The sequence below is a fragment of the Cnephaeus nilssonii genome, assembly GCF_951640355.1.
Source record: "Cnephaeus nilssonii genome assembly, chromosome: 5".
In the NCBI taxonomy this organism is placed as follows: Eukaryota; Metazoa; Chordata; class Mammalia; order Chiroptera; family Vespertilionidae; genus Cnephaeus; species Cnephaeus nilssonii.
In genome coordinates, this window is record NC_137076.1 from 19,030,734 (window position 1) to 19,056,054 (window position 25,321).

At 53.3% G+C, this 25,321-nt stretch overlaps 2 protein-coding genes and 1 pseudogene across 18 annotated transcripts; 2 read left to right on the forward strand and 1 right to left on the reverse strand.

The window, feature by feature from the left end:
- Positions 1–1,121: 1,121 nt before the first annotated feature.
- Positions 1,122–8,988, reverse strand: BABAM1 (BRISC and BRCA1 A complex member 1). 6 transcript variants are annotated; one of them, XM_079771481.1, is made up of 10 exons: positions 8,852–8,972; positions 8,331–8,452; positions 7,587–7,923; positions 6,772–6,830; positions 5,885–6,005; positions 5,699–5,777; positions 4,052–4,076; positions 2,530–2,659; positions 2,277–2,363; positions 1,122–1,624 (listed from the first exon to the last, which is right to left on the reverse strand). In XM_079771481.1, the coding sequence occupies exons 3-10, from the start codon at positions 7,875–7,877 to the stop codon at positions 1,421–1,423; spliced, it is 996 nt and encodes a 331-aa protein (XP_079627607.1). In that variant the 5' UTR covers positions 7,878–7,923; positions 8,331–8,452; positions 8,852–8,972; the 3' UTR covers positions 1,122–1,420. The 6 variants fall into 6 exon arrangements, with proteins under 6 accessions (XP_079627607.1, XP_079627605.1, XP_079627609.1 ...); XM_079771479.1 differs by having other exon boundaries at positions 7,587–7,928; XM_079771483.1 differs by having other exon boundaries at positions 8,331–8,446; positions 8,852–8,952.
- Positions 8,989–9,681: 693 nt separating this feature from the next.
- LOC307100558 (elongation factor 1-alpha 1-like) lies at positions 9,682–12,646 on the forward strand (annotated as a pseudogene). The gene is made up of 4 exons: positions 9,682–9,993; positions 10,199–10,823; positions 12,036–12,379; positions 12,562–12,646. The product of its transcript is annotated as an elongation factor 1-alpha 1-like (transcript).
- Positions 12,647–14,864: 2,218 nt separating this feature from the next.
- USHBP1 (USH1 protein network component harmonin binding protein 1) lies at positions 14,865–25,108 on the forward strand. 11 transcript variants are annotated; one of them, XR_013813597.1, is made up of 14 exons: positions 14,911–15,399; positions 15,480–15,628; positions 15,858–16,284; positions 17,301–17,426; positions 17,600–17,736; positions 17,913–18,053; positions 18,338–18,505; positions 19,051–19,300; positions 20,076–20,294; positions 21,037–21,119; positions 21,339–21,448; positions 21,672–21,958; positions 22,531–22,597; positions 23,931–25,108. XR_013813597.1 is itself a non-coding variant. In XM_079772689.1 (13 exons), the coding sequence occupies exons 2-13, from the start codon at positions 15,346–15,348 to the stop codon at positions 21,947–21,949; spliced, it is 2,142 nt and encodes a 713-aa protein (XP_079628815.1). In that variant the 5' UTR covers positions 14,865–14,888; positions 15,298–15,345; the 3' UTR covers positions 21,950–23,387. The 11 variants fall into 11 exon arrangements, 7 of the variants coding, with proteins under 7 accessions (XP_079628815.1, XP_079628816.1, XP_079628813.1 ...); XM_079772689.1 differs by lacking the exon at positions 23,931–25,108 and adding an exon at positions 14,865–14,888 and having other exon boundaries at positions 15,298–15,399; positions 21,672–23,387; XR_013813596.1 differs by having other exon boundaries at positions 21,672–22,597.
- The last annotated feature ends 213 nt before the right edge of the window (positions 25,109–25,321 follow it).

The following is a 25,321-nucleotide window of genomic DNA, read 5'->3' on the forward strand; positions in this document are numbered from 1 at the left end:
GGGACCTGTAGTCCTCCCCTTCTCAGGAGAGGCTTGATCCAGGCCTGAACAATCTGAACATCCCAGAGCTCTGGCCCATGACCCAGGCAAGGCCAGCAATAGGGGGCTTGGGTAGCGATCACAACTGTCAACCAATTGTCATGGTGCCAATTCAATGCCAACAGAAATGCCCAATTTAGGGTGCAGTGAAAGAAGATACTTTATTCAGAGCAAACACCTCAATATAGAACAACACAGCCCTCTCCGGCAAATTGTTTCAGCTCCTGCCACGGAATCAGCCTTTGGTGGAAAAGGAACACGCATTGCCCAGCCATAACGGAACTTACCAGTATATAGGGAAGCCCCAGCCCCTGACCCTTAATTGGCCTGTTCTCATGCAAATTAGTACCCCAAACCATCAGTTTGATTGGCCCAAAAAGCACTATGGAGTGGAGCCATTCTGATTCATCAAAGATGCTAACAGAGCTAGGAACCAGGAGGTCACAGTTCAATTCCCCATCAAGGCATATGCCCGGGTTGTGGGCTCGATCCCCAGTGTGGGGCATGCAGGAGGCACCAGTTAATGATTCTCATCATTGATGTTTCTATTTCTCCCTCTCTGAAATCAATAAAAATAATGTATTTTTTAAAGATGCTAACAGAGACTGTAGTTCCTCAGCTCCGATTGGACAAAGGGGTTATCGCCATCCTATTGGTTGAAATACGATTCCAGGAATTCCTTTATGTCAGTTGGCTCACCCAGCAGGAACGCAGTGCTGGCAGGCAGGCATTGCAGGGCAGAAGGCAGTTTTTCTCCCTGAAGCTGAGCTTGCGTGAGAGGCAAAGGTTCCTGGGCTTTTTTTGTTTTTTAACATGAGACCAATTAGCCACCAGGAGCCCCTTTGGGTAGGTATTTTCCTTTTTGGGGTTGGCACACCATCGCACCCCTTTCCACAGGTTGGGAGAAAAGCAGGGGGCACTCAACACCACACGGAGTAGTTCAGCCCCACCCACCGGCGATGTCTGAACGGCGGGATGTAGTCAAGCCTGAAGCCGCGCCGTGGCTTACCCACCAGAACCAAGCCATTCCCCTTTCTGTTCACTGGGTGCGTTTCTGTCACCTTCAACCAAGAAGATCCTAATTAACACAAGGCGGCTGGTGTGGACCTTGGCTAGAGATTTCTCAGGTTTTATTCTGATGACAAAAATCACACAGGGAAGAACAAATTACAATTGGCAAACTGGGGACTGGAATATGGACGGGGAACCAGGGGTGTCCATAGTCCTGGGGTGCTTCCTGGAATAACGGGCTTCCTTCCAGGGCTCCAAAGTAGCCAAGTGCTTCCTTGAAGGCCCCCAGGGGTCCCACGGAGTGGAGTTTGAGAACCAGCACTCTAGGCCAGGGGGTTTCACGGTACCAGGCTGGACGCACAGGGAAGGTTCAGACAGTGGCCTCAACCTCAGTGGCTTCCTCCTCCTCCTCCAGCAGGCTGTAGGAGGCATGGCTCTGGCAGGGCCGTTGCAATGGGTGAGCCAGCAGCTTAGCCATACAGTTGTGCAGCTCCAGGGCTGGCCCGGCCAGTGCCACCTCATACTTGTAGCTGGTGCCCTTGGTATCCAGGCTGCCCATGAAGGCAAACATGTCCTGTGGGGCCAGGGAGGGGCTCTTCAAGCAAGGGTTCCCTGACAGGCCTTCCTTGCCCCTGGAGGGCTTCCCAGAGGAGGAGGCACCAGGGGTAGGTTCTGAAGGGTGAAGAGTTTTCCAGGCAGAAAACAACCCCTGCATTCAGCAGACACTCCCTGCTGCCCACCCAGTGTTAGGGACACCGACAGGTCTCAGCCTTGGAGCCTCCGAACTGGAGTCAGTTGGATCTAAACTACCCCCCAGTCCCCATGCTGATCTTCCTTGAGGGGCAGGGAAGGCTTCCCTCAATAGACACTTTTGGTTTAAATATTGAGGTATGAGTAGGAGCTGGTCTCAACCCCCCGTTCAGTTGGGTAAACTGAGGCTCAGAGAGGTAAGTGGCCCACTTGAAGTCCCACAGCTAGTTCAGGGCAGGGACGTGAATGACCAGCAGAGTCTGGGAAGGGTACCCCCAAAAGAGGGCACAGCCAAGGCAAAAGCAGGGAGAGAGAGAAACAGGCCCCCGTCTCAACAGCCTCCCTGAGCTCCCAGCAGACCACATGGAAATGGTTGTCAAATGACCGAATGACCAGGAGCCAGAAGACCCAGGGTAGGTGGGTTCTAAGACATCCCATCTACATCCACCTGCCACCCACACCTGCCAGGGCCTCACCTTCCAGCTCATCTCCTCCTCCTTCTCGTCGGTGCCATTGTGGATGTAAACAACATCAAAGAAGAAATATGGACACTGGAACATTTTCTGCAGGCAAAGAACACCAGCCTTTGAGACTCAGTCACCCTGTGCCCCATGACAACAATCTCCCCACTTCTGCCTGAGACGCTGGGAACCTGCCAGGAGGTGCCCCAGTCCAGTGCTCAGGAAATCCCTCCTAGTGTCTCACCACCCTCTCCCAGGCCTCAGTCACCTTCATGGGCTCAGTCAGCGAGAACTGGGGCTGGCAGGGTGGGCGGCTGTAGACAAGGATGGTACGGACCACATATGGGGGTGGGATCGTCTGCACATTCTCCGTGACTGGCAGCTCAGTCTTCTGTTGACTGCACAGTAAGGGGACAGATGAGAACACACTCTGGGGGTCCCTCCCATCATCACCTTGGAGAGCCCAGCTCCTTGCTGGGCATGCAAAGCCCCTCCTGTGCCCTCCCCAGTTTATTGCTGTCTCTGAGCCTTCCCACATGCTGTTCTCTCTGCCCAGAGCACCTCCCCAGCCTTACCCTCTGCCTGACCCTTCTGTTTTGCTAAACCCAAAGCTGAAGCCTGCTCTGCCCACCCTGAGTGTCCCCCATCACCTGGAGTTGGCCCTGCCCTACCAGGCCAGGAAACTCTTAGGAAGGGACCTAATCTTTTTATCTAAACCAAGATACATTTCCCTACTTGGCCACAACTGGATCTCACGGGCAGAGGGCACTAGGCAGAGGGCAAGGTCCTTCCTATGTAAAAAGCAAATTTGGTCCTTCACAAGAACCAGATAGACAAATAGACAAATCACTAAAGGAATATCAAATGGCTTTAAAATGAATGAAAAAAGGCTCAAAGGAAAGCAATCACACAGGCAGAGCTCTCAGCAGTATGCTCAATCCTGGTGCCAGGGAATGAACGGTTAATTTCTGAGGCAGTACTTTGGCAATGTCTAGCAAAATACCCGCCCTCCCCCCCAAAATCAAGTATGTCCTCTATTGTGAATTTGCCTCATGGGTTCACTTGCTGAGATGTTTGTACCAAGTTAATTAAAGGCAACACAAGCTTTGTGCCCAGCATCAGGGGCTGGTGAAAATGGAGATTAGGATAGCAGGGCCCACAAACTAAGGATGGGTTTTATATTTTTAAATACCTGGAGGGAGGAAAATCAAATGAATATTTCATAACATGTGGAAATGGCATGAAATTCAGTGCTTATCAATAAAATCTTATTGACACACTAGAGGCCGCGCACTGGTGGGGTCCCTCAGCCTGAGGGGATCGGGCTGAAATCAGCTCTCCGACATCCCCCAAGTGGTCCCGGATTGTGAGAGGGCGGTTCTCAGGTGACGCACCCCAGAATTGGGCTCCCTCCTCTCTGGTTCAGGGTGCATCACCCAAGAACCACAGCTGCCAAGTCACTCAGCTCAGCAGCTCCTGCGTTGAGCATCTGCCCCCTGGTGGTCAGTGCACGTCATAGCTACTGGCCAGTCCTCCAGTTGCTTAGGCTTTTATCTATATAGATAGATGGCCACGTCCACTGTGTCCACAGAGTTTGTGGTTGCCTTTGGATGCCTAAGGCAGAGTCAGTTGTTATGATAGAGACCATATGGTCTGCAAAGCCAAACACATTTACTATCTGGCTTTTTATAGAAGAGTAAGCAGCCTCCTGGGCTAAAACAAGGGTGCAGAGGACCATGGGCCACCACAGGACTCATACAGAGGGTGAGATACGGGAAGGAAGGACTTACATGAGGCTGAAGAGACCTTCCATATCTGGTGGGGATGCTAAGAACACAGGCGGCAGAGCACAGGTGGGAAGGGTGAATGACTTCCCTCATCCTGATGCCAAGAGACCCCAGGTGCCTCAGAACCTGCTGCCAGGTACACTGTGCAGGAAGCCTGTGTGTGATCCCAGCCTCGCGGCCTGAGCCTGTTTTCCTCAGCAGAGATCACAAACCAGGGGGCTGACATCAGATGCCCTGAAGACCACTGGTGATTCAAAACTCCCCTTTCCCTCAGGCCAGGGCCACTCGCCCTACAAAGAGCCACAGGCGTCCCTGTTCCCCTCCTCTCAACTCTCCCACGTTTTCTAACTCACAGCGATGATATTTTATTTAAGTTTTGAGCAGCATGTGAGCCTTTCATATTAAAATTAGCATAAATGTAATGTAGTGCCCTGGATGGTTTGGCTCAGTGGATAGAGTGTCGGCCTACAGACTGAAGGGTCCCGGGTTCGGTTCTGGTCAAGGACACATGCCCAGGTTGCGGGCTCGATCCCCAGTAGGGGGTGTGCAGGAGGCAGCTGATCAATGATTCTCTCTCATCTTGATGTTTCTCTCTCTTTCTCCCTTTCCCTTCCTCTCTGAAATTAATAATAATATACTGTATATATTTTTTAAAATGTGATGTAGTGGTGACTGTGACTTTTCAGTCACATATTACCATTTTTTGAGCAAATGGCACCAAAAGTATAATTGCCCCTGCATGGAGTGCTCTCCATGGGTACAGTTTTGACATCCAGAGTCCAAATCAGCTGGTTTTGCTTCTGTATATGACTTTACCTCAACAGCGACCCATGGGGTAAGAGGTTTCCTGCCTCCCATTTTACAGATGAAGAACTGAGAGCCTGGGGAGCATTTGAGATTTTGCTTCCTGGCAATGTCATCAGTTTGGCTCAAATAAACTCTTTTTTTTTGTTTTGTTACTCCTCACCCGAGGATATTTTTCCATTGATTTTAGAGAGAGTGGAAGAGAGAGGGAAAGACAGAGAGAAACATCAATGTAAGAGAAACACATTGATTGGTTGCCTCCTGCACGTGCCCCGACCAGGGCCCAGGCCAGGGAAGAGCCTGCAACCAAGGATACTTGCCCTTGACTGGAATCGAACCCAGGGCTCTTTGGTCTGCAGGCTGATGCTCTATCCACTGAGCCAAACTGGCTAGGGCTCTTTTTCTTTTTTAAATCCTCACCCAAGAAGTGAGGATATTTTTTATTTTAGAGAGTGGAAGGGAGGGAGGAGGAGAGAGGAGGGGGGGAAGAGAGAGAAAAACACTGATGTGCCACAGACACATCGATTGATTGCTTCCCATATGTGCCCCGACCAGGGGTGGGGATGGAACTGCAACCCAGGTACATGCCCTTGACTGTAATCTAACCCACAACCCTCCAATGCACAGGCTGATGCTCTAACCACTGAGCACACTGGCCAGGGCTCAAAAGAAACTGAAAGCCAGAGAGATGACTGGCCCAAGCCTGCTGCGGCAGAGCTGAGATCTGGACCTGAGCCAATGTGAGTTGGCTCCCTCCAAGCTCAGCTTCCTGGGTTCTGGGTACAAGACAGGCCAGACCCCCACCCCCACCCCCTGCCCCGGAGGTGCCTCTGCCGGGAAGGATACTGAAGTTGGAGCAGGAGGCCGTCTCTAGGTCGTAGAGGCAGCTGCAGAGCTCACGGGGGTCGGAGGTCAGTCCAGACAGCTGTGGGGAAACACAGGACTCAGCAAAGTGGTCTCTGCCCCCAGGGAGTCCCAGGGCACACAGCCTCGTCCCTACCCCCAGGGGACCCCAGGGTGCCCCAGCCTCACCCAGGCGGTGTCATCGTTCACCACCACCAGTGCAAACTCATGGCTTTTGTCAATCTTGTGTTTTGTCCGCACAAACATCTCAATCATCTTCTGGGAGACATTGAGAGCATTGGTTTTGGAGCTGGAGAGGGATAGAGAATGAGGGGGGTGGTTAAGGAGAGGCCTCCAGGCCTGGGGCGAGGCATATCCCCTCACCTGTCCACCCCGGGGAACCTTCCACCAGCCCCACAATGAGGCCCTGGCCCAGGTCACACAGCAGGGGGGTGGCAGAATCCAGTTGTAAACCTAACCCAGCTGACCTGCCCTCTCCAAATGGGTCCCTCTGACCAGCCTGGGGTCTCACATCTGATCCCTGTGAGGCGGCCCCAGACCATTGCTCAGCTCCCAAGTGGTCGGGGAGAGGGGGGGGAGACATGCTTGTCCTCAGTATCTCCCAGAGCCCCTCAGACCCTCTCTAGGTTCTGCTGCTCAACCCCACAGAGCCTGCCTGCTCAGGGCAAGGGCTTTGGGGTTAGCTAAGCATGAGTCTGAATTCTTGTTCCGCCTACTTGCTATGAGGTCTTAGGCAAGTTACTTTGCTTCTCTGAGTTTCCAAGTCATTGCTATGACGTTGATTTTAAAGAGTGGAAGGGAGGGGGGAGGAGGAGAGAGAGAAAGACATTGATGTGCCACAGACACATCGATTCGTTGATACCTCTCACATGCTTGGAACAGAGCCTGAGGGGCGACTGCTGTATCATTACCAGTTCCTGTCGCTACGCTCTGATACCGCCAGGCCCCGAGCCAGACCACAACGGTGTGAGTCTGAGAGAGAGAGCCCTGTGTTTTTCAGGCTGGGCCCCTCCAAGTTGCAGCTACACATTCACGCCCTAAAATGTCCCTCTCACCCGTTGAACGACTCCAGTTTTGGCAGTGACATTTCCTCCGACAGGTCCAGGCAGATGATCTGCAATGAAGTCGGAAGGTGGTGAAGGCACTGTGACTGGCAGCACCCGGTGCCTGGATGTTAACACCAGCCCCCACATGCTTGGCCCTCTTTAAGCAGACCTGTCTGCAAAGGTGGTACGATGACCCCCAACTCCCAGTCAAGCTATCCACTTTGGAAGTTGGTGGCTCAGGGGAAAGAGCACTGGACTAGAAGTCCAGGTTAATAAGTGAGAATATGTGACACAGAAACAAGGAAATAAGGGTATAGTGGGTTGAACTGTGGCCCCCAGAAGATATGTTTGCCTAGAACCTCAGATGTGACTTTACTTAGAATGAGAGTCCTTAATGATGTAATTAAAATAAAGAAATTGAGATAAGATCATCTGATCCGATGGCAAGTATTCCCATGATAGCCAGAAGAGACGACACAAAGACAGAGAGGGGAGGGCCATGTAAAAACAGACAGAGATTGGAGTGATCAGCTGCAGTCAAGGATGCCTGGAGCCACCCAAAGCTGAAAGAGGAAGGACAGATCCTCCCCTAGAGCCTCCGGAGAAAACGGGGCCCCTGCCAAACATCTTGACTTCAGACTTCTGGTTTCCAGGACTGTCGGAGAATAAATTTGTTTTTTCAGCCACCCAGCATACTGTCGTTTGTTGTGGCAGCCCCAGGAAACTAATACAAAAGGGCTGTTTGCAGAGTGAATCCCAAAAGGCAAGAATGTCAGCCCAAGGTTCCCTAAGGCCTCAGAGCTTACGGCCAAATTCCCACTTACCACCTTCTCTGGACAGTTGACCCTTGGTGTCCGCACCTGGACCTCAGGGGCTGGTGGGGGCACCTGCCAGGGCTTGGGGCCAGCTCCCAGAGCGTTCGGGGTCCCATCATCAGCACTGGCCGCCTCACCCTCACCCTCACTTCGGCTTCCCACACTGGCCTGGGCCCCCAGTGCCCGGTCCTCAGCCCCCTCAGGGTTGGAGCGTGTCCGGGGCCTTGGCTCCACTGACTGCTCTTCCTCCTCCTCCTCCTCTTCTTCCTCGGTGGGGCTGCTGGGCTCTGCCACCTCCATGGCTCCTGAGTGGCTGGATGAAGCAGGGATGGGGGAAGCCAGAATTCTGCCCTTAGGAGTTTCAGAAACATTTGGTTAGCCAGGAGAAGAGGGCACTTGCTGCTTAGCGACTATGAGTCACTCCTCTGAGGGCCTCAGTTTCCTCCTCTGTAGAATGGGTGCCTTTACACTTATCAGCCAAGCATCCACTTTGACTTAAGGTAATAGCCTCCATTGTTTTCTGTAGTGCTACCCCAGCCCTCGGCCAGTGAACACAACTGGCTACGGTGAATGGCTCAGAAATGGGGACATGACCCAATACAGGCCAGTGAGGGGCAGCTCTGAGGCTTACAACACTGCCATTAGGGGAGCGGGGCTCCTTAGAGTTGCAGAGCTTGGGAGATACAAGTCGAGAGTTGCTAGGAGCCTCTTTAGCCTCCAAGAGAGGAAAGAGCCTACCCTAGTGATGCTCACCCAGAGAACAGCGGACAGAATTCTGAGCACCTGGATCCAGCTGCACCTGGAACCAGTCTATAAGCCACTAATTCCCCTTTCTTGCTTCAGATAGATTGAGTTGGGTTTTCTGTAACCTGAAACTGAAAATGTCTTGGTAAATAAAAGAATAATAACCTCTAGGATTCTCCCCAGTGGACGCTGGGCTGCCTAGGGGGTGTCTGTACATGGGGGTGTCTGCACAAGGGAGGGGCGGGGATCTGGGTGCTACAGGTCCCTCTGAGGAAAGACAGGACGCCAATGGGACAGCCTGCCTATTTGGGTAATGGGTGCGGGCTGCCCGGGATGGTCTCTGGGCGCCCTGCAGCCCCCACAACCTCACAGGAACTAGCTGTAGCAAGAGGGATGGAGGCTAGGCTGCAGGAGGAACCAGAGCCGGAAACGGAAGCTTCAAAGGAGGCAGGGGGTTAGGTCCCGAGGGCTACGGGGGCTAGGCCTCGAGGGACGAGCCCCACACGCTTTCAACACCCACTTCTGCTCACCGTAGCCTAAGCCTCCCTCCGACTGGGCTGCCGACTCGCTAGAAAGCCGCCATCTTCGCAGCCGGACGTGGTGCGGCGCGGCCGCGACGCCTCCTGGGAAATGTAGTTCAGCGGGCCCCGGGGCGCGTGGAACGGTGAACTGGACCCGGCTGAAGAGTCTTGGAAGCTGATAGGCTGGTGCTCTGCTCGGTGATTTGTGGGTGAGGGGCGGGTTTTTGCGGACTGATGTGGGCGTGGCGCAGGCCCAAGGCTCCTCCCAATTACTTAATTCTTCTTATTTTATATATATTTGCAAAAATAAAAAATACTAAGACAGAAGACTAACTTGTGGTGAACACACAATACAATATACAGATGATGTATTATAGAATTGTACACCTGAAACCTATATAATTTTATTAACCAATGTCACCCCAATAAATTCAATTTAAAAATTTAAAAAATAATCCGGAACTATTTCAAACCACCCTTCCTTTTTCATGCACACTTCTTCCCTTAGCCCCAAAACTATTTAAAATCTACTTTGAGCCCTAGCCGGTTTGGCTCAGTGGCTGAGCGTCGGCCTGCGGACTGAGGGGTCCCAGGTTCGATTCCAGTCAAGGGCATGTACCTTGGTTGCAGGCACATCCCCCGTAGGGGGTGTGCGGGAGGCAGCTGATTGATGTTTCTCTCTCATCAATATTTCTAACTCTCTATCCCTCTCCCTCTCTGTAAAAATCAATAAAATATATTTAAAAAATAAAATAAAATAAAATCTACTCTGACTTTTTCGCAAAGGGTTTGCCACCAGAACACAAGTTTCACAAAAACCACTGCTAAATCTAAGCCAAATGAGAAAGGAAAAGACTCATATCAACATCATTATCGTTGGACACGTAGATTCTGGCAAGTCTACCACTACTGGTCATCTGATCTACAAATGTGGAGGGATGGGCAAAAGAAATATCAAAAATTTGAGGAAGCTACTGAGGTGGGAAAGGGCTCCTTCAAGTATGCCTGGGTCTTGGATAAATAAACTAAAAGCTGAACCTGAGTGTGGTATCACCATTGATACCTCCCTGTGAAAATTGAGACCAGTAAGTATTATGTGACCATCATTGATGCCGCAGGACACGGAGACTTTATAAAAAACATGATTACATGCCCTAGCCGGTTTGGCTAAGTGGATAGAGCCTCAGCCTATGGACTGAAAGGTCCCTGGTTTGATTCTGGTCAAGGGCACATGCCCCGGTTTCGGGCTCAATCCCCAGTAGGGGGCATGCAGGAGGCATAGTTGATATTTCTATCTTTCCCTCTCCCTCTCTGAAATCAATAAAAAAATATTTTTTAAAAAAAGCATGATTACAGGCACATCTCAGGCTGACTATGCTGTTCTGATTATTGCTGCTGGTGTTAGTGAATTTTAAGCTGATAGCTCCACGAATGGGCAAAGCTGTGAGCACGCCCTTCTGGCTTACACATTGGGTGTGAAACAAGTAATTGTTGGTGTTAACAAAATGGATTCCACTGAGCCATCCTACAGCCAGAAGAGATACAAGGAAACAGTAAATGAAGTGAGCACCTACATTAAGAATATTAGCTACAACCCTGATAAGGTAGCGTTTGTGCCAATTTCTGGTTGGAATGGTGGCAACATGCTGGAGCCAAGTGCTAACATGCCTTGGTTCAAGGGATGGAAAGTCACCCGTAAAGATGGCAACACCAGCGGAATCATGCTTGAAGCTGCATTGCATCCTGCCACCAACTCATCCAACTGACAAGCCCTTGTGTCTGCCCCTCCAGGATGTCTACAAATTGGTAACATTGGTGCTGTCCCTGTGGGTTGGGTAGAGACTAGCATTCTCAAACTGGCCTGGTGGTCACCTTTGCTCCAGTCAGTGTTACAACTGAAGTAAATTGAAGTGTTGAAATGCACCATGAAGTATTGAGTGAAACTCTTCCTGAGGACAACGTGGACTTCGTTGTCAAGAATGTATCTGTGCCCTAGCCAGCTTGGCTCAGTGGATAGAGCGTCAGTCTGCAGACTGAAGGGGTCCCAGGTTCGATTCTGCCCAAGGGCACATGCCTGGGTTGCGGCTGGCTCGATCCCCAGTGGGGTGGGGGTGCGGGAGGCAGCCGATCAATGATTCTTTCTCATCATTGATGTTTCTATCTCTCTCTCCTTCTCTGAAATCAATAAAGAAATATATATTTTTTTTTTAAAAAAGAATGTATCTGTCGAAGGGAAAATGGGGTACACTTGTAATACTGTCAACACTAAACATACACATATTTTTTCATGATTAATGTTCTTTATATCCTTTTTTTAAAAATAGATTTTATTGATTTTTTACAGAGAGGGAGAGGGATAGAGAGTTAGAAACATCAGATGAGAGAGAAACATTGATCAGTTGTCTCCTGCACACCCCCTACTAGAGATGTGCCCGCAACCAAGGTACATGCCCTTGACTAGAATCGAACCTGGGACCCCTCAGTCCACAGGTCGATGCTCTATCCACTGAGCCAAACTGGTTAGGGCTATTTTCTTTTCTCTTTTAAAAAAAATATATTTTTTATTGATTTTTTTTTACAGAGATGAAGGGAGAGGGATAGAGAGTTAGAAACATCAATGAGAGAGAACCATTGATCAGCTGCCTCCTGTATACACCCCACTGGGGATGTGCCCGCAACCAAGGTACATGCCCTTGACCGGAATCGAACCTGGGACCCTTCAGTCCGCAGGCCGACGCTCTATTCATTGAGCCAAACCGGTTAGGGCTATTTTCATTTTTAAAAAAATTTTTATTGTTGAAAGTATTACACATGTCCTTTTTTCTCCCACTGACCCCTTGTAGCTCGCCCCCGCTCCCCACCCCAGACCTTTACCATCCTATTATCTATGTCCATGGGTTATCCATATATGCATACAAGTTCTTTGGTTGATCTCTAAAAATAAATTTTTTTTAAAAGAAGAATGTGTCTGCTCGGCTTGTGTGGCTCAGTGGTTGAGCTTCAACCTATGAACCAGGAGGTCACAGTTCAATTCCAGGTCAGGGCACATGCCAGGGTTGCCGTCTTGATCCCCAGTGTGGGGCCTGCAGGAGGCAGCCGATCAATGATTCTCTCTCATTATTGATGTTTCTATCTCTCTCTCCCTCTCCCTTCCTCTCTGAAATATATATATATATATATATATATATATAATGTGTCTGTCAAAGGTGTTCATCGTGGCGTTATAGCTGGTGACAGCAAAAATGAACCACCAGTAGAAGCAGCTGGCCTCACCACTCAGGTGATTATCTTGAACCATCCAGGCCAAATCAGTGCCAGGTTGTTACACAGCTCACATTGCTTGCAAATTTGCTGAGAAGGAAAAGATTGATCGTCGTTCTGGGAGAAAGCTGAAAGATGACCCAAAGTTTTTGAAATCTGATGATACTGTTGTTGATGTGGTTCCTGACAAGCCCATACACTGTATGTTAGGAGCTTCTATAACTGCCCTCCTCTGGGTCATCTTGCTGTTTGTGACATGAGCTGGTCCGTTCCTGGGTGTCATCAAAGCAATGGGCAAAAGCCTTGACCGAACAGCTCGGGTGTTAGCGTGTCGTCCCAATATGCCAAGGTTGCGGGTTCGATCCCTGGTCAGGGGACATACAAAGATCAAGCAATGAATGTATCAATAAGTGGAACAACAAATAAATGTTTCTCTCGCTCTCAAATCAGTAAATAAAAAACGTTTTTAAAGCAGTGGACAAAGAGGCAGCTGGAGCTGGTAAAGTCTCCAAGTTTACCCAGAAAGCTCAGAAGGCTAAATGAATATTATCCCTAATAACTGCCACCCCAGTGGTGGAAAAACGGTCTCAGAACTGTTTGTTTCAATTGTCCATTTAAGTTTGTTTTTTTAAAAATCCTCACCCAAGGATATTTTTTTCATTAATTTTTAGAGAGCGTGGGAGGGAGGGAGGGAGGGAGGGAGGGAGGGAGGGAGGGAGGGAGGGAGGGCGAGCGAACAAGAAACATCAATGTGAGAGAGACACCTTAATTGATTGCCTTCCTCATGGGGCTGGGGGTCAAACCTGCAACCCAGGTACGTGCCTTGACCAGGAATCGAACCTGAGACACTTCGGTCCTCAGGCCAGTGCTCTAACCACTGAGCACACCAGCCAGGGCTACATTATTCGTTTTTAAAACCAGATTATTTGGTTTTTAAAACCAAAAATCTGTCACAGAATTTTGAGAACCATTAAAACAAGTTTTAATGGGAAAAAACCCACACACCACTCTAAGCCTCAGTTTCTTTATTTGTAAGAGTCGGTTAAGCCTGCCCAGGTCAGGCAGGCCCTGGTTTAATGGCAGCCAGGAGGAACTGTGTAGACAGACTAAGCCTTGAAGGATGAGAGGGGAAAAGGCAATCCAGGCAGAAGGAACTGCCTGGACAAAGGGCTGGAGGCTTGGAAGAGCCTCGGAGTGGTGGAGCCTCTCCCAGGTCATTATGGTGGGAGCGAGGCTTAAGCGTGAGGGTGTCGCCCTGGCCGGGTTGGCTCAGTGGATAGAGCGACGGCCTGCGGACTGAAGGGTCTCGGGTTCGATTCCAGCCAAGGGCACATGCCCGGGGGTTTCGGGCTCAATCCCCATTAGGGGGCATGCAGGAGGCAGCCGATCAATGATTCTCTCTCATCGTTGATATTTCTATCTCTCTCTCTCCCTTCCTCTCTGAAATCAATAAAGATTAAAAAAATAAAAAGAGAAACGAACTGTATTAAAGGTTACCAAAATTAAAAAAGAAAAAAGAGTGAGGATGTCAATTTCCCTGGGTACCCAAGTCAAAGTACAATTTCTCTCTCTCCATAAGCAGGAGAATTCAGCCTCCTAGCATCTGTCAGTGGGACTGGGAGGATTCAGGCTACTCCAGTCTCTGCACATTTAATCCAACTGCAGAAGGAAGGACAGGGTGTTTCAGCCCGAGGTTCCGGCATGGCCAAAGGCCTGGGGGTGTGAGAGAGCTGAGAACCTTGCTGTTCGTGGAGGGGGCCATCATGGCTATAACATGGAGCATACATGGGTGCAAGCAGCAGGTATAATTTTTAAGGGCTTTGAATGCCAGGTTGAAGAGCTTGAAACGTTTCCCAAGGGCATTGAGGAGCCAAGGAGGGTGTGTGCGCAAGGGAAGCGAATAATCAGATCTCTGTCTCTGGGGCCTGGGTGGGGAAGGGAGTGGACAGGGGTGGGGGGCTGAGGAACCCAGAGACGGGGCTGGGCTGGCATCAAGGTGGGACAAGAGAGGCTTGGCTGTAATTATGGGTGAAGACAAGAAAGCCCATTAGAGGTGGATGCAGGAAGAATGGGCAGGGTGTAAGGACCACGTAGCTCTGAGGAATTCAGCATTTTTGTCGGAGAAACAGCAGCTGGCAGAGGAAGCAGAGATGGGACTGGCGACAGAGCACAAGGAGAGGTAACAGGGAACAAGGAGTGCATGTTGCGCCCGGCCGGTGTGGCTCAGTGGTGGAGCGTTGACCTATGAACTAGGAGGTCATGGTTCCATTCCCAGTCAGGGCACATGCCCGGGTTGCAGGCTCGATCCCCAGTAGGGGGCGCGCAGGAGGCAGCTGATCAATGATTCTTTTTTTCATCATCGATGCTTCTATCTCTCTCTCCCTCTCCCTTCCTCTTTGGAATTAAAAAAAAAAAAGAAGAAAGAGTGCGTGTTGTGATGCATTTCCCTGATGGTGCCTTGCCACATGCAAATTGCCTGTTAAAACTCCATGACACTGTAGGTACATGCTATATTTATTCCCCATTTTACGGATAAGGAAATTGAGGCTCGGAGGTGGGAGAGCCGTGGCCTTGGAGGCTGAGGTGAGGAGGGGCAGACATCTCAGGAGCTGGACCCATGTCCTCTGCTGGGGCAGGAGGAAGGCATTGTCCTTGAAAAGGAAACTGAACAATAACCAGTCATGTGACCCGGGGAGGGGGCTTCCTGTTTCTCGGCCCCTCCCAGGCCAGCCTGGGCAGCCCTGGCCTGAGCGGGCAGTGTCCAGGGACTCAGGCCTCTGACAAGGTGCTCCCGGAGGAACCGAGAAGTGGAGCGGGCTGAGGGGACCCAACCCCAGGGCTGGGTCCTCTGGTTCGGGAGGGAACTGGGGAGAAGGGGGAGGGGAGAGGACTCTTTTTTTTTTTTAAAGAGGGCGGACTCTTGAAGTCCTCATCCTAGGCCCAGATAGAGGAGGGAGGGGAGCACCAAGGCAGTGAAAAATAAAGGAGGCAGAAGAGAAGGGGGCGGTCAGGGCAACCTTGGTAGGTAGTGAGCTGTCTGTCAACAGAGGCATTGAAACGTGCCACATCAGCATTGATCACTCAGGACTCCTTCTGGAGGGGAGAAATCAATGCCCGTTTCACAGAAGAGGAAATTGAGGCTGTTATTTGCCAGGACAACAGAGGCAAGAGCTGAGATCAGGCTGTGGTTTTAGGGGGGGGACAAGGGAGGGGTTTCAGAGGACACTGATTTGTGGACAGCAATGAGTGCCCGGGCGACGCGGCCCCGAAGCCGGCGAGGGAGGCATGCTCCACCTGTAAGTGTCCCTGCTCCCTGCCACAGCCAGCTCAGCGGGCCCCCCTGCAGGGAGCTCAGAGCCCTGATGGCCATTTGCAGGTTGAGCTGGACCCTGTGGCTGAGAGTTCAGAGGAGGCCGAGGCAGCGAGCGGGAGCTCTGAGCTAGGCCCTGTGCCATCTCAGGAAAGCCGCAAGCCTGAGCTGCTGGGCCCTGAGGCCGAGGCGAGTGGGCAAGGCCTGAGGAGCAGGTAAGGCCCGCTTGGTCTGTGCCTCCCACTCCAGCTCTTTCCTACCCATAGCTCTGCTTGTGTCCCCTACCACCACCCGGCTCACACGCACACCATGGCTTCCCATTGCCTGCCTCAGCCTGATTCTTAAGGCCCTGCATAATGCATTGCCAGTGTTAACCCACCACCCCTGTGTGCCAGACGCCCCAGATATCCCCATTTCCAGAAACTTCCATCGCTCACTTCACAGCACTGACAAGGAGGCTGATGGGGACTCTAGCAGGGGGCTGGCCCCAGCCCTCGAGGGGCCCCATGAGCCTGCAGAAGAAGCCCACCATGCCCCAGAGGCTGAGGAGATTGTCCTCTCTGGACCCGGGGCCCCCGACGTGTTTCAGACTCTCCAGCATGCTCTGAGCTCACTGGAGGCTGCAGCTGCCGCCTGGCGCTGCCAGCCCCTGAGCTGTCCTGGGCCGATGGAGATGGAGGGCAGAATCCAGGGGGAGCCAAGGCCCTGCCTGGAGCTGGAGGGGGCAGGGGGCTGCCAGCGGGAGGTGGCCCACCTGGCAGAAAGGAACGCCTGGCTACGTTTGGCCCTGGGCAGCCGTGAGGACGAGCTGATCCACATGCAGGCCTCCCTGGAGGCCCTCCAGGGAGAGAAGGAGACGCTGCAGAGAGAGGTGAGTGGGGCATCCCCGCCTCCCAGGGCTCGATGTCTGAGGAAGGAGGCAGCCTGGCATAGGAGATGCTCAATCATTTGTTCATCGGAAAAACTTATGCAGCATTGACTGCTGAGCCCCCAAAGACACAGGTCCCTTGCAATCTTCCTTTTTAATTTTAGTTAATATATATATATATATATATATATATATATATATATATATATATATATATATATATATATGTTATTGATTTCAGAGAGAGAGAGGGAGAGAGAGAGAAACACTGATTGGCTGCTTCCAGCACACACTCCGACCGGGGATCAAACCTGCAACCTGGATATGTGCTCTGACTGGAAATCAAACCAGCAACCCTTCGGTGCACGGGACGATGCTTAACCAACCACTGGCCAGGGCTTTTTTTAATTTTTAAAAGTTTTTATTGATTTTAGAGAGAGGGGGGGAGAAATATATAGAGAGAAACATCTATTTATTGTTACACTTATTTACACATTCATTGGTTGATTCTTGTATGTACCCTGACTGGGGATCAAAACCCCAACATTGGTGGATTGGGACAACACTCTAATCAATCGAGCTACCTGGCTAGGGTTGGCTCTTATTTTTTTTTTAAAAAAACAAAACATTATTGATTTTTAGAGAGAGAGAAACATTGATGTGAGAGCTGAACATCGATCGACTGCCTCCTACATGCCCCCAACCAGGGATCCAGATCAGCATCCCACACCAGCCAGGTCATTTCTTGTCTTTTTTATAATAGACATCCTAACTGGTGTGAGGTCATTCTCATTGTAGTTTTGATAGCATTTCCCTGATGATTAGTGATGTTGAGCACCTTTCCATGTACCTGTTGGCTATCTGTATATCTAAAGAAAGAGAAGTCCTGGGTGGCTAAGTTGCCCAAGGTTATATAGTGAGGAATTTGGTGCAGTGAGTATCTGGGGCTCCTGTCACTGCCCCAAGAACAGGTGGGCATTTGGGGCCCCCAGGCCTGACATTTCCCTTAACCCCGCCAGGTCCAGGAGCTGCAGGATTCCCTGCTGAGGCTGGAGTCCTTGCCACCTCCCTCCCACAGCCAAGTGGGTGGCTTGGGCAGCAGTTCCAGCAGTTCTGAGACTGTCAGGGAACCCTGGACCACTCAGGTAAGTGTAGGAAGCTCAAAACCACTTATTTGAGATCCTTAGGGTTTGGGGCAGTGAGACCCAAACCTGGCCATGTGATCCAACAGATTCTGGGGTTGGAAAAGCGTGAATCCATCGTGCTAGGGAGGCTGTTGAGGACAATCTGGGTGAATCAAGTCCCCTCTTGCTGGCAGGATCCCTTCTCCCTGTCTCACCCCCTGCTCCGGCGCCTCCAGAGTGATTCCAGTGCCCAGATCCTTGGGCCTCTCCCCAACCGGCCCCTTGCCCCTGAGATGCACATTGTGGAAGCTCAGATGGAGCAGCTCCAGGGGTAAGAGACACAAATGTTGAGCTCTTAAGGGCACCTGCACCTGCTTTGCTAGGATATAAACCCAAGAGTCTGGAGCTGAAATGGGGGTGAGGGTGGGGGAGAGAATGGAAATCTATCAGGTCCTGACTGCCCTGTGAGGCCTCTCATTTTTTTTTCTTCCCCGTCTTTGGAGGTAGAAGCATCGAGAAGCTCAAATGCTTTAACCGTCTGCTGTCAGCTGTGCTCCAGGGATACAAGGGCCAGTGTGAGGGCCTCAGCATGCAGCTAGGCCAGTGGGAGGCTGAGGCCACAGCACTACGTCTGGCCTTGCAGTATAGGTCAGTGCATCCTGCCCATGTTGTCAATGGCTGGGAAGAGAATGGGTGCATTTAGAGGATGGCCCTGATCCACAAAGAGAGGCAGGACCCCTTCAGGAAAGCACTTTCCCCCACCATGGAAATTAATTGAAGGCAATTTTAGTCCAAGGATGCTGAAGAGGTTCGCCTGCCCTCTGGGGGTGGGGGTCAGGGAGAAATGAGAGACCCAGGAGCAAGTGAAAACATCCCTTACACCGAAAGATGGGGCTGGGTGTCCCAGAGCACTCAGAACTAGTGTCCCACAGTGAGCATTGTGAGGAAGTGTACGGAGTCCTGCTCACTCTCCGGGAGGCAAACTCGGGAGCAGAAGTCCCCAGGAGTGATGTGGAGGCAGCTGAGAAGGAGGCTCAGAGGCTGCTAGCTCAAGAGGAGGCTGTCATGGATGGAGAGACACTGTGGGATCCCCAGCCAAGGTACTCCTGGGAACCCCTGGAACTGGGCAAGCTAGTAAATGGGGTCCTGACTGAGAATGGGGCTGGCTCCCAGAGCTGACCCTGTGGAGACCTGACTGGAATTGGCTGGCTGCTAATCAACACATTTGTCAAGGTAGTTGGCAGTCATGGAGGTTGATCTAGACCCCACCAGGATTGGCATGAAGATAGATGCCCACTGATTATAACTGGCGTGACAGCGCTTAGTCAGGTTGGCATGCTGCCAAACAGGGATGGCAAGCTGAGTGGTGATGTCGATTGTGTTGGTGTGATGGTGTTCACCATGTTGGAATGAGCAATGGTCCCCACTGACGTGATAGCGTTCACCATGTTGTCTTGATGGATAACGGTACCCATTGGGGTTTACGTTACAGTGCACATCATGTTAGTATGACAGTGCCCACCACAGGTGGCATAGGATCCATCGTGAACAGTACGATAAAGAGGAGGGAGCCCAGCAGGGTTGGCACGAAGTTAGTACAGTATGCCTGCCAGTGGTGACACAGGCCCCTCTTCTGTGTCCACAGCCCTGAGGGCAGCAGTGTGGACAGGCCCACGCTACAGGAGGTGGCTGTCCAGCTCCGGGGCTACGTCCAGCGTCTCCGGGAGCGCCGTGCTCTGGTGAAGATTCTCCCGGAGCCCGGCCCCACCTTGGCACCCATGCCCACTCTGCCCCATGCAGAAGCCCTGGTGCAGGCCCTTCTGGAGACTCAACCTGGCCCAGCCCTGCCCCGGCTGGAGAAGAGGCGGATCCAGCAGGACCTGGAGGCCACACGGGTACACATAGGCGGGGCCACTGTGTCAGTCTTTCCCGGAGGGACAAAACCCTTTGGTGAGGATGAGGGATGTGATTAGGTGACCAAGTAGCAAGGAAAAGCTCTGCGGGGCTAGAGGCGGGCTTCCTGGAGGGGGGAGAACTGGGGCTGGAGTTTTGAGGGATGAATAGGAGTTTGTCCTTGGGAAATTCAGTTCCTCATAAGACTTCGAATATGGCTTTCCAAAATGCCCTTCCTATGGAAAATACATGGGGCAGGAGACACAATCTGAGCTCTATAGCCTGGTGGGAAAGACCGAAGGTTCTGGACTTGGAGAAACTCCAGACCCTTCCACTGAGCTGTTACTTGACCTTGTCTAAAATACTTGCCCTCTGAACTGCCATATCTACTGCTGTAGTTTTGATGGGAGGATGCTATTTCTCACCACACAAGGTCAAGGTGAGGGTTTGAGTTCTTTTTTTTTTTTAATATATTTTATTGATATTTTACAGAGATAGAGAGTTAGAAACATCGATGAGAGAGAAACATCAATCAGCTGCCTCCTGCACACCCCCTACTGGGGATGTGCCCACAACCAAGGTACATGCCCTTGACTGGAATCGAACCTGGGACCCTTGAGTCCGCAGGCCGACGCTCTATCCACTGAGCCAAACCGGTTTCGGCGAGGGTTTGAGTTCTTGCTTGACCAGCCCTCAGTGGGTGCCTCTTGAGACCTCAGTTTCCCCAGGAGTTGACCCTAGAGGCACAGATTCTTCGCCCTCTCCTTGGTTTCTCAGGAGACGCTGGAGGACCTGATGCTGAGGCTGCAGCTGGTGCGGCGGGAGAAGCGGGGGCTGGAGCTGCAGGAGGCCGCCCTCCGCGCCCAGGGCCCGGTCCACATGCTCCTGCTGGAGCAGCTGCAGTGGGAACGGGCTCAGCTGCAGACCCGGGGGGCCAACAGCAGCGGTGGTGGCAGCAGTGGCGGGAGCAGTGGAGATGAGGAGCCGTGGTCCCAGGTGAGCGGCTCTGCTGGGCCTCTTGGGCTAGCAGGACACTGCTGGCTAAACGTCTCTGGCCAAGCCTCAGCTTCCCTTTCTGCACAAAGAAAGGAGTTGAATGGTAAACTGCAGGTGAAAGTTCACACTTTGTACGTTGGGGTCTTTTTTTGAGGGTATTGAGCCCAATAAGCCTCAGGGGTATAGTGTCTTCCCTTCAAACCTGTACCTCCTCATTCCCATCTCTCACCACGCCTATTCACACGCCCCGCTCTCTACCCAATAGCCCCAGCCCATGCTTCATCTCTTCCTAAATTTCGGTTCTGGCTCCCTCCCTGAATCCTTCCTTTTTCCCCCTTTTCGTCAGTCATGTCTGCCCTCTGCTTAAAGCCTTCAGTGGCTTATAGAACCCTCCTTTGAATCATCTCTTCCACCTCTAAGCCTTTGTATCTGCTGTGCCCCTGCCAGGAACACGGGTCACTTCTTTATCTAGTTAAGTCCTTGACCTCCTGCAGGTCTGAGTTTCAATATCACCTCCCTCAGGAAGCCCTTCTGAACTGCCTTCAGGTGAGATCACATGTTATTTACTTCACTTGTTAGGGAGTGATTTTACCCTTGTTGGGGCATCTCATGAGACTGGGAGCGCTGTGAGGGCAAGGACTATTGCTACCACAGTCTGGACATCAACATCCAGCTTGAACTGAGCACACACTTGGCCCAGGGCCTAGGCCAATACCACGTCCCTCCTCTCTGCTTCCTTCAGGGCCCTGCTGTCCCTGGAGGCCAGATGGGGAAAGTGCAGGATCCGGAGGCGCTAGCTCAGGAACTGTCAGCGTCACTCGCCCGGTGTGTGCCTGGGTCCTGGGCTGGGGGGTAGTTGGCCTGAGCGGGTGGTGGTGGTTGCTATGTGAGAGCCCGTGGGGGTGCTGTGTACCGCAGCGGCACACTGGGTGTACACCTGTGTACAGGTGTGCTGCCGTGGAAACACTGTGGGCAGGCGGGTGGGCAGGAGGAAGGCCGGATTGGCTACGGCTGTGAGCCCTTCCCGCCTCACTCCTGCACCAGGGCCCTGGGCCTGTGGGAGCAGCTGCAGTGTCTTCGGGAGGAGCTGGAACAGGTGGCTAAGAAGGGGCGAGCCAGGCGTGCTCAGAGTGCCAAACTGAACAACGATTTATGTAAGGCTCACAGGTGGGTCCCCCTCCCGTGGTGATCTCCGCAGCATTCCTTGCTCTTTATGGGCGTCAGCTTCCCTCCCATAAGGTGGGCTGCAAGTTCAATCCATTCTGCATCTCCCTTGGTGCCTGATTTGCGTCAGCCCCTCCTGAGTGACAACGGGATCCCGGTCAGGAAATACAGAGGCCCTGTCTTGGACGGGGTGGGGGCTATATCCTGGCTCAGCTCCCTCACCCCTCCAGAGCCCTGGTTCTGGCCTTCCGAGGAGCCCAACGGAAGCAGGAAGAGCAACGGAGAAAGCTGGAACAGCAGGTGACACTCCTGGAGGCCAGACAGGCAGAGGAGCTGGCGGTGCTAGAAGCCACCACAAGGGTCCTGGGGAGGCCCAGGCCAGCCCGCCCACCGCCCGGGCCAGGGGAGACCTTTCTGTAGGCCCTGTACCTGGCTGTGTCTACATGTGCCCGACAGTGGTGGCAGGCCCTGCCATAAATATCCTGGAGTGATGTCATGTGGTATGACTTTGCATGTTGATGGGTGTTTGGCTCGGTGTGATGGGGCTACTTGGGTGTCTGGGTCCTTGTGATGGGTTGTTGGCCAGCATTTGAAAAAGATTCGGTGTCTTTCGCCTGGCACCATGGGGCATATGAACGGGGTCAGCAGGGTCATGCTAGAGGCAGCCTGGGCTGTGGGGACAGGGTCCCCAGGGCTGGCTGGGGAGATTCAGGGGTCAATGAGGTTACATAGCCAGAGCTGAAATTCCAACTCTCACCTGTCTCCAGGAGCCAGGGAGGGGGGTCCATGGTGGGTGTGTGGGGTGGCAGGGCACACCTTCCCCTGCCCACCCCTTTGGGAGATGCTAGGTTTGGCCTGGCAAATGCTCCCAAGAGGAAGCTGCTCAAGTCCCAGGACGACTGGGGCCCCCATGGTTCAGGGTGTGGAATGTTTGCTGGAAGGGCATTGTGCTCCGGGTGCAGGTTGGGGGAGGAGGAATCAGATGCAGCTTTGGAACTTGCATGCAAAGTATGTGGGGCTACGGTAAAGGGCTTAAAAACCTGAAAGCAGAAACTCAGGGTCTATACTGCAGGCGCTGAGGAACTCAGAGTTGCTGCTGATGGTGAACACAAGGCCCTGGAGAGCCTGGATGGCCCTTGGTGAGGCTAAATTCCAGCAGCCAGGGAGCAGTGGGAGGTGTTAGTGTCAGGTTAATAACAGGCATCTGATTAGCATTCATTTGCATAGGCCACACTTCCCTGCCCTTCCAACCGGGTTGGGCGGGGAAGCAAAAGGAGGGCTGGGCTGGATCCAGCCGGCTGGGATTAGTAGCCAGCTGTCCCCTCCTGGGCGGTAGCTGAAACCCAAACTGGGGATTAGCCAGGTTTTCGTTCTCTGCCTGGCGCTGGGGGCGTTTCCCAGGCCTCACCTGTGCTGGTGTGTCCGGTGGCCGCCTCTCGGGAAGGCAAGACAGGCCTGAGGTCAGTGTCCGTCAGCGACCTGGCCTGCACCCGGTCCTCCTGATCCACAGAGGCCTCAGGCGAGTGCTGGGGCTGTTGACCTTCAGACCCCTGAGCACTCTCTCTGGACTGAGGCAGGCTTGGAAGACGGCAGGGAAACTGAGGCGGGCAATGTCGCCCGTGCCAACCTTATCAACCTTCTTGTCCTTCTCCCCACCTCCCAAGAGTCCAAGAATGACCTTAGCCCCCAGTCCCACCTGGTAGCCCGTGGGGGAGGGGGCGAAGGGAGACAAGGTCACCTGTTGGTGGGTGGGGAAGGAGTTTGCGCTGGAGGCGGGGGCGGGGGCTGGTTCCCAGGCCGCCCAGAGCCGGGTCTGGCTGTTCCCACGGGTGCCCCCGCGGCAGATGGGCCCAGACCTCTTTGTCCCTGGTCCTCAGCCGCCACAAGGTCAAATGTCACCGCGGGGCCACGGGCAGGGGTCAGGGGGGTGGATCTGGACCTCAACTACCCCCACTTGCAGGCGGGGCCCCGGGGGGGTGGGGGGGTGCATGGCCAGTGGAGCTACTGGGCAGGGGGCAGGGCAGCCGCCTGGGGTTGGACCTACTCGAGGGTCTGGGACCTGCAGCAGATCTTCTAACTTTAGTCTCCAATCCAGCCCCAGTCAGTCGCTTCTGAGCCTCCCTCCCCCAGACTTGTGTCTCTCAAACCTCCATTCCCTGCCTCCTCCCTTCCCCAGCCCCACTCTGATTCTTTCCTGATCCTTCTCTCCCTCCCTTCTAAGTCTCCCTTTCTGAAACCCCTGTTCTCCCATCAAGGATCCTGGAAGATCTAGGCCAGGGAACTAGGATCCCTGTCCTCACCCCAAATAACTAGCCAGCACCCCCACATTCCCAGGCAGCCCCAGAACCAAAGGGTCCTCTCTAACCACCCAGGTCCCCCTCCCCCAGCAAAGCTTACAGAGCGGAAGTCCACTCTAGTTAGACGCACGGCAAGTCCTTGCTCAGGTCTAACCCTAGTCCTTCTTGCTTACAGTTGAAACCTTCCCCACCTTCCATCCAGCCCGACCCACCCTGGGGGGCCCAGGGCCCCAGAGCTGGAGGACTGTGCTGGCTTCCCCAGGGCCTTGGTATCCTTTTAAGTGTTGCAAGATTTCTAAGCAACCCCCTCCTTCCCAGGATGCTTCTTCAGATGTCTTCTGGAGAGGGGGTGCCTCTCCCAAGAAAGGAGGGCATTGGAGCCTGGGGACAGAGGGCACTGCTTTCCTGCCTCTGTAGCCCTCAGAAGCCCAGCCGCATGGCCTTGTGTCTGGCTCTGGGCAGGGCAGGGCAGGGCAGGGCAGGGCCGGAGAAAAGGCTTGGCGACTGGACCTAAGGGACTCCAAGGTGAAAGGTGAAAGGAAGGGCTTTTCCAGCCAGTTAAACGTTAACCGTTAACAAGCCCAGAGCGAGGGGCTCCTGCTTCTCCTGCCAGAAGCAGCCTGGGAGCATTCAAAAGGTGTTTAATAAATGCTGGTTGGCTCTGGTCCAGGGTCTGGGTGGGGTTGCGGGAGGTTTTGCAGGCAGACGGCAGCTGGGAGGAGAGCTCCGGGAGCCTGGGAGAGACATCTGCAGTCCAGCCGGCCGCCTGGCCAGGCCGTTTCTATAAAGCACAGGACAAAAAGGAAATTAAAGGGGAAGGGGCAGGCCCCGGTACGGGTGGTGTGGGCATTCCTGTCGCCTCTAACCTCGCGGGGCGGTGGGCGACCTGCTCCCAGAGGCCTGAAATTCTGGCGAGGCACCCTCTGACCTCGCGTCCCTGCCAGCCGCCCACCACCACATCCCTTCCCCCTGGATATTCCGAGCACCAGGTGTTCGCCCAAGCAGAGACTGGGTGGGTGGGGGTCGGACGCGGCGACTTACTGGAAGAGGAGGCAAACACAATCCATTTTGCAACTGTGCAATGCCCCAGGGTGCATGGGCGTGAGCGCGTGCGCGCGCGGGTATTGCATATGGGCATGCCCCCGCCCCCCGGGTGCAACCGGACCCCCATTATTGCATATGCCGGGAATGTGGGGCTTCCGAGCAGCGCCTTGAGGGCAATGGAGCGAGGCAACCTCCAAAACAGGAGGTGGAGGGGAGGGCCTTGAAAAGGTATCTGGGTGAGGCTGCGGAAAGGCTGAGGGCAGCTGCTGCCCAGGTTCCAGCCGCGGCCGGGCAGGGGTTAAGGCTGGAGCGGGCGAGGACGGGGCGGAGATGTGGAGGGGGAGAGGGAGGGGAAGGGTCAGGCTGAGCGGCCCCGCGCTCCGCCCTCGCCCCTCCCGCCGGCGCCGGGCGCCGCGCACGGCCACCCATGCCCTTATAAGGGCGGCTGTCGCCGGGGCAACGAGCGCCCGCCCCCAGCCCGCGGCGCGCGCCCCTGCCCCCGCCCCCGCCCCTCGCCGCCCC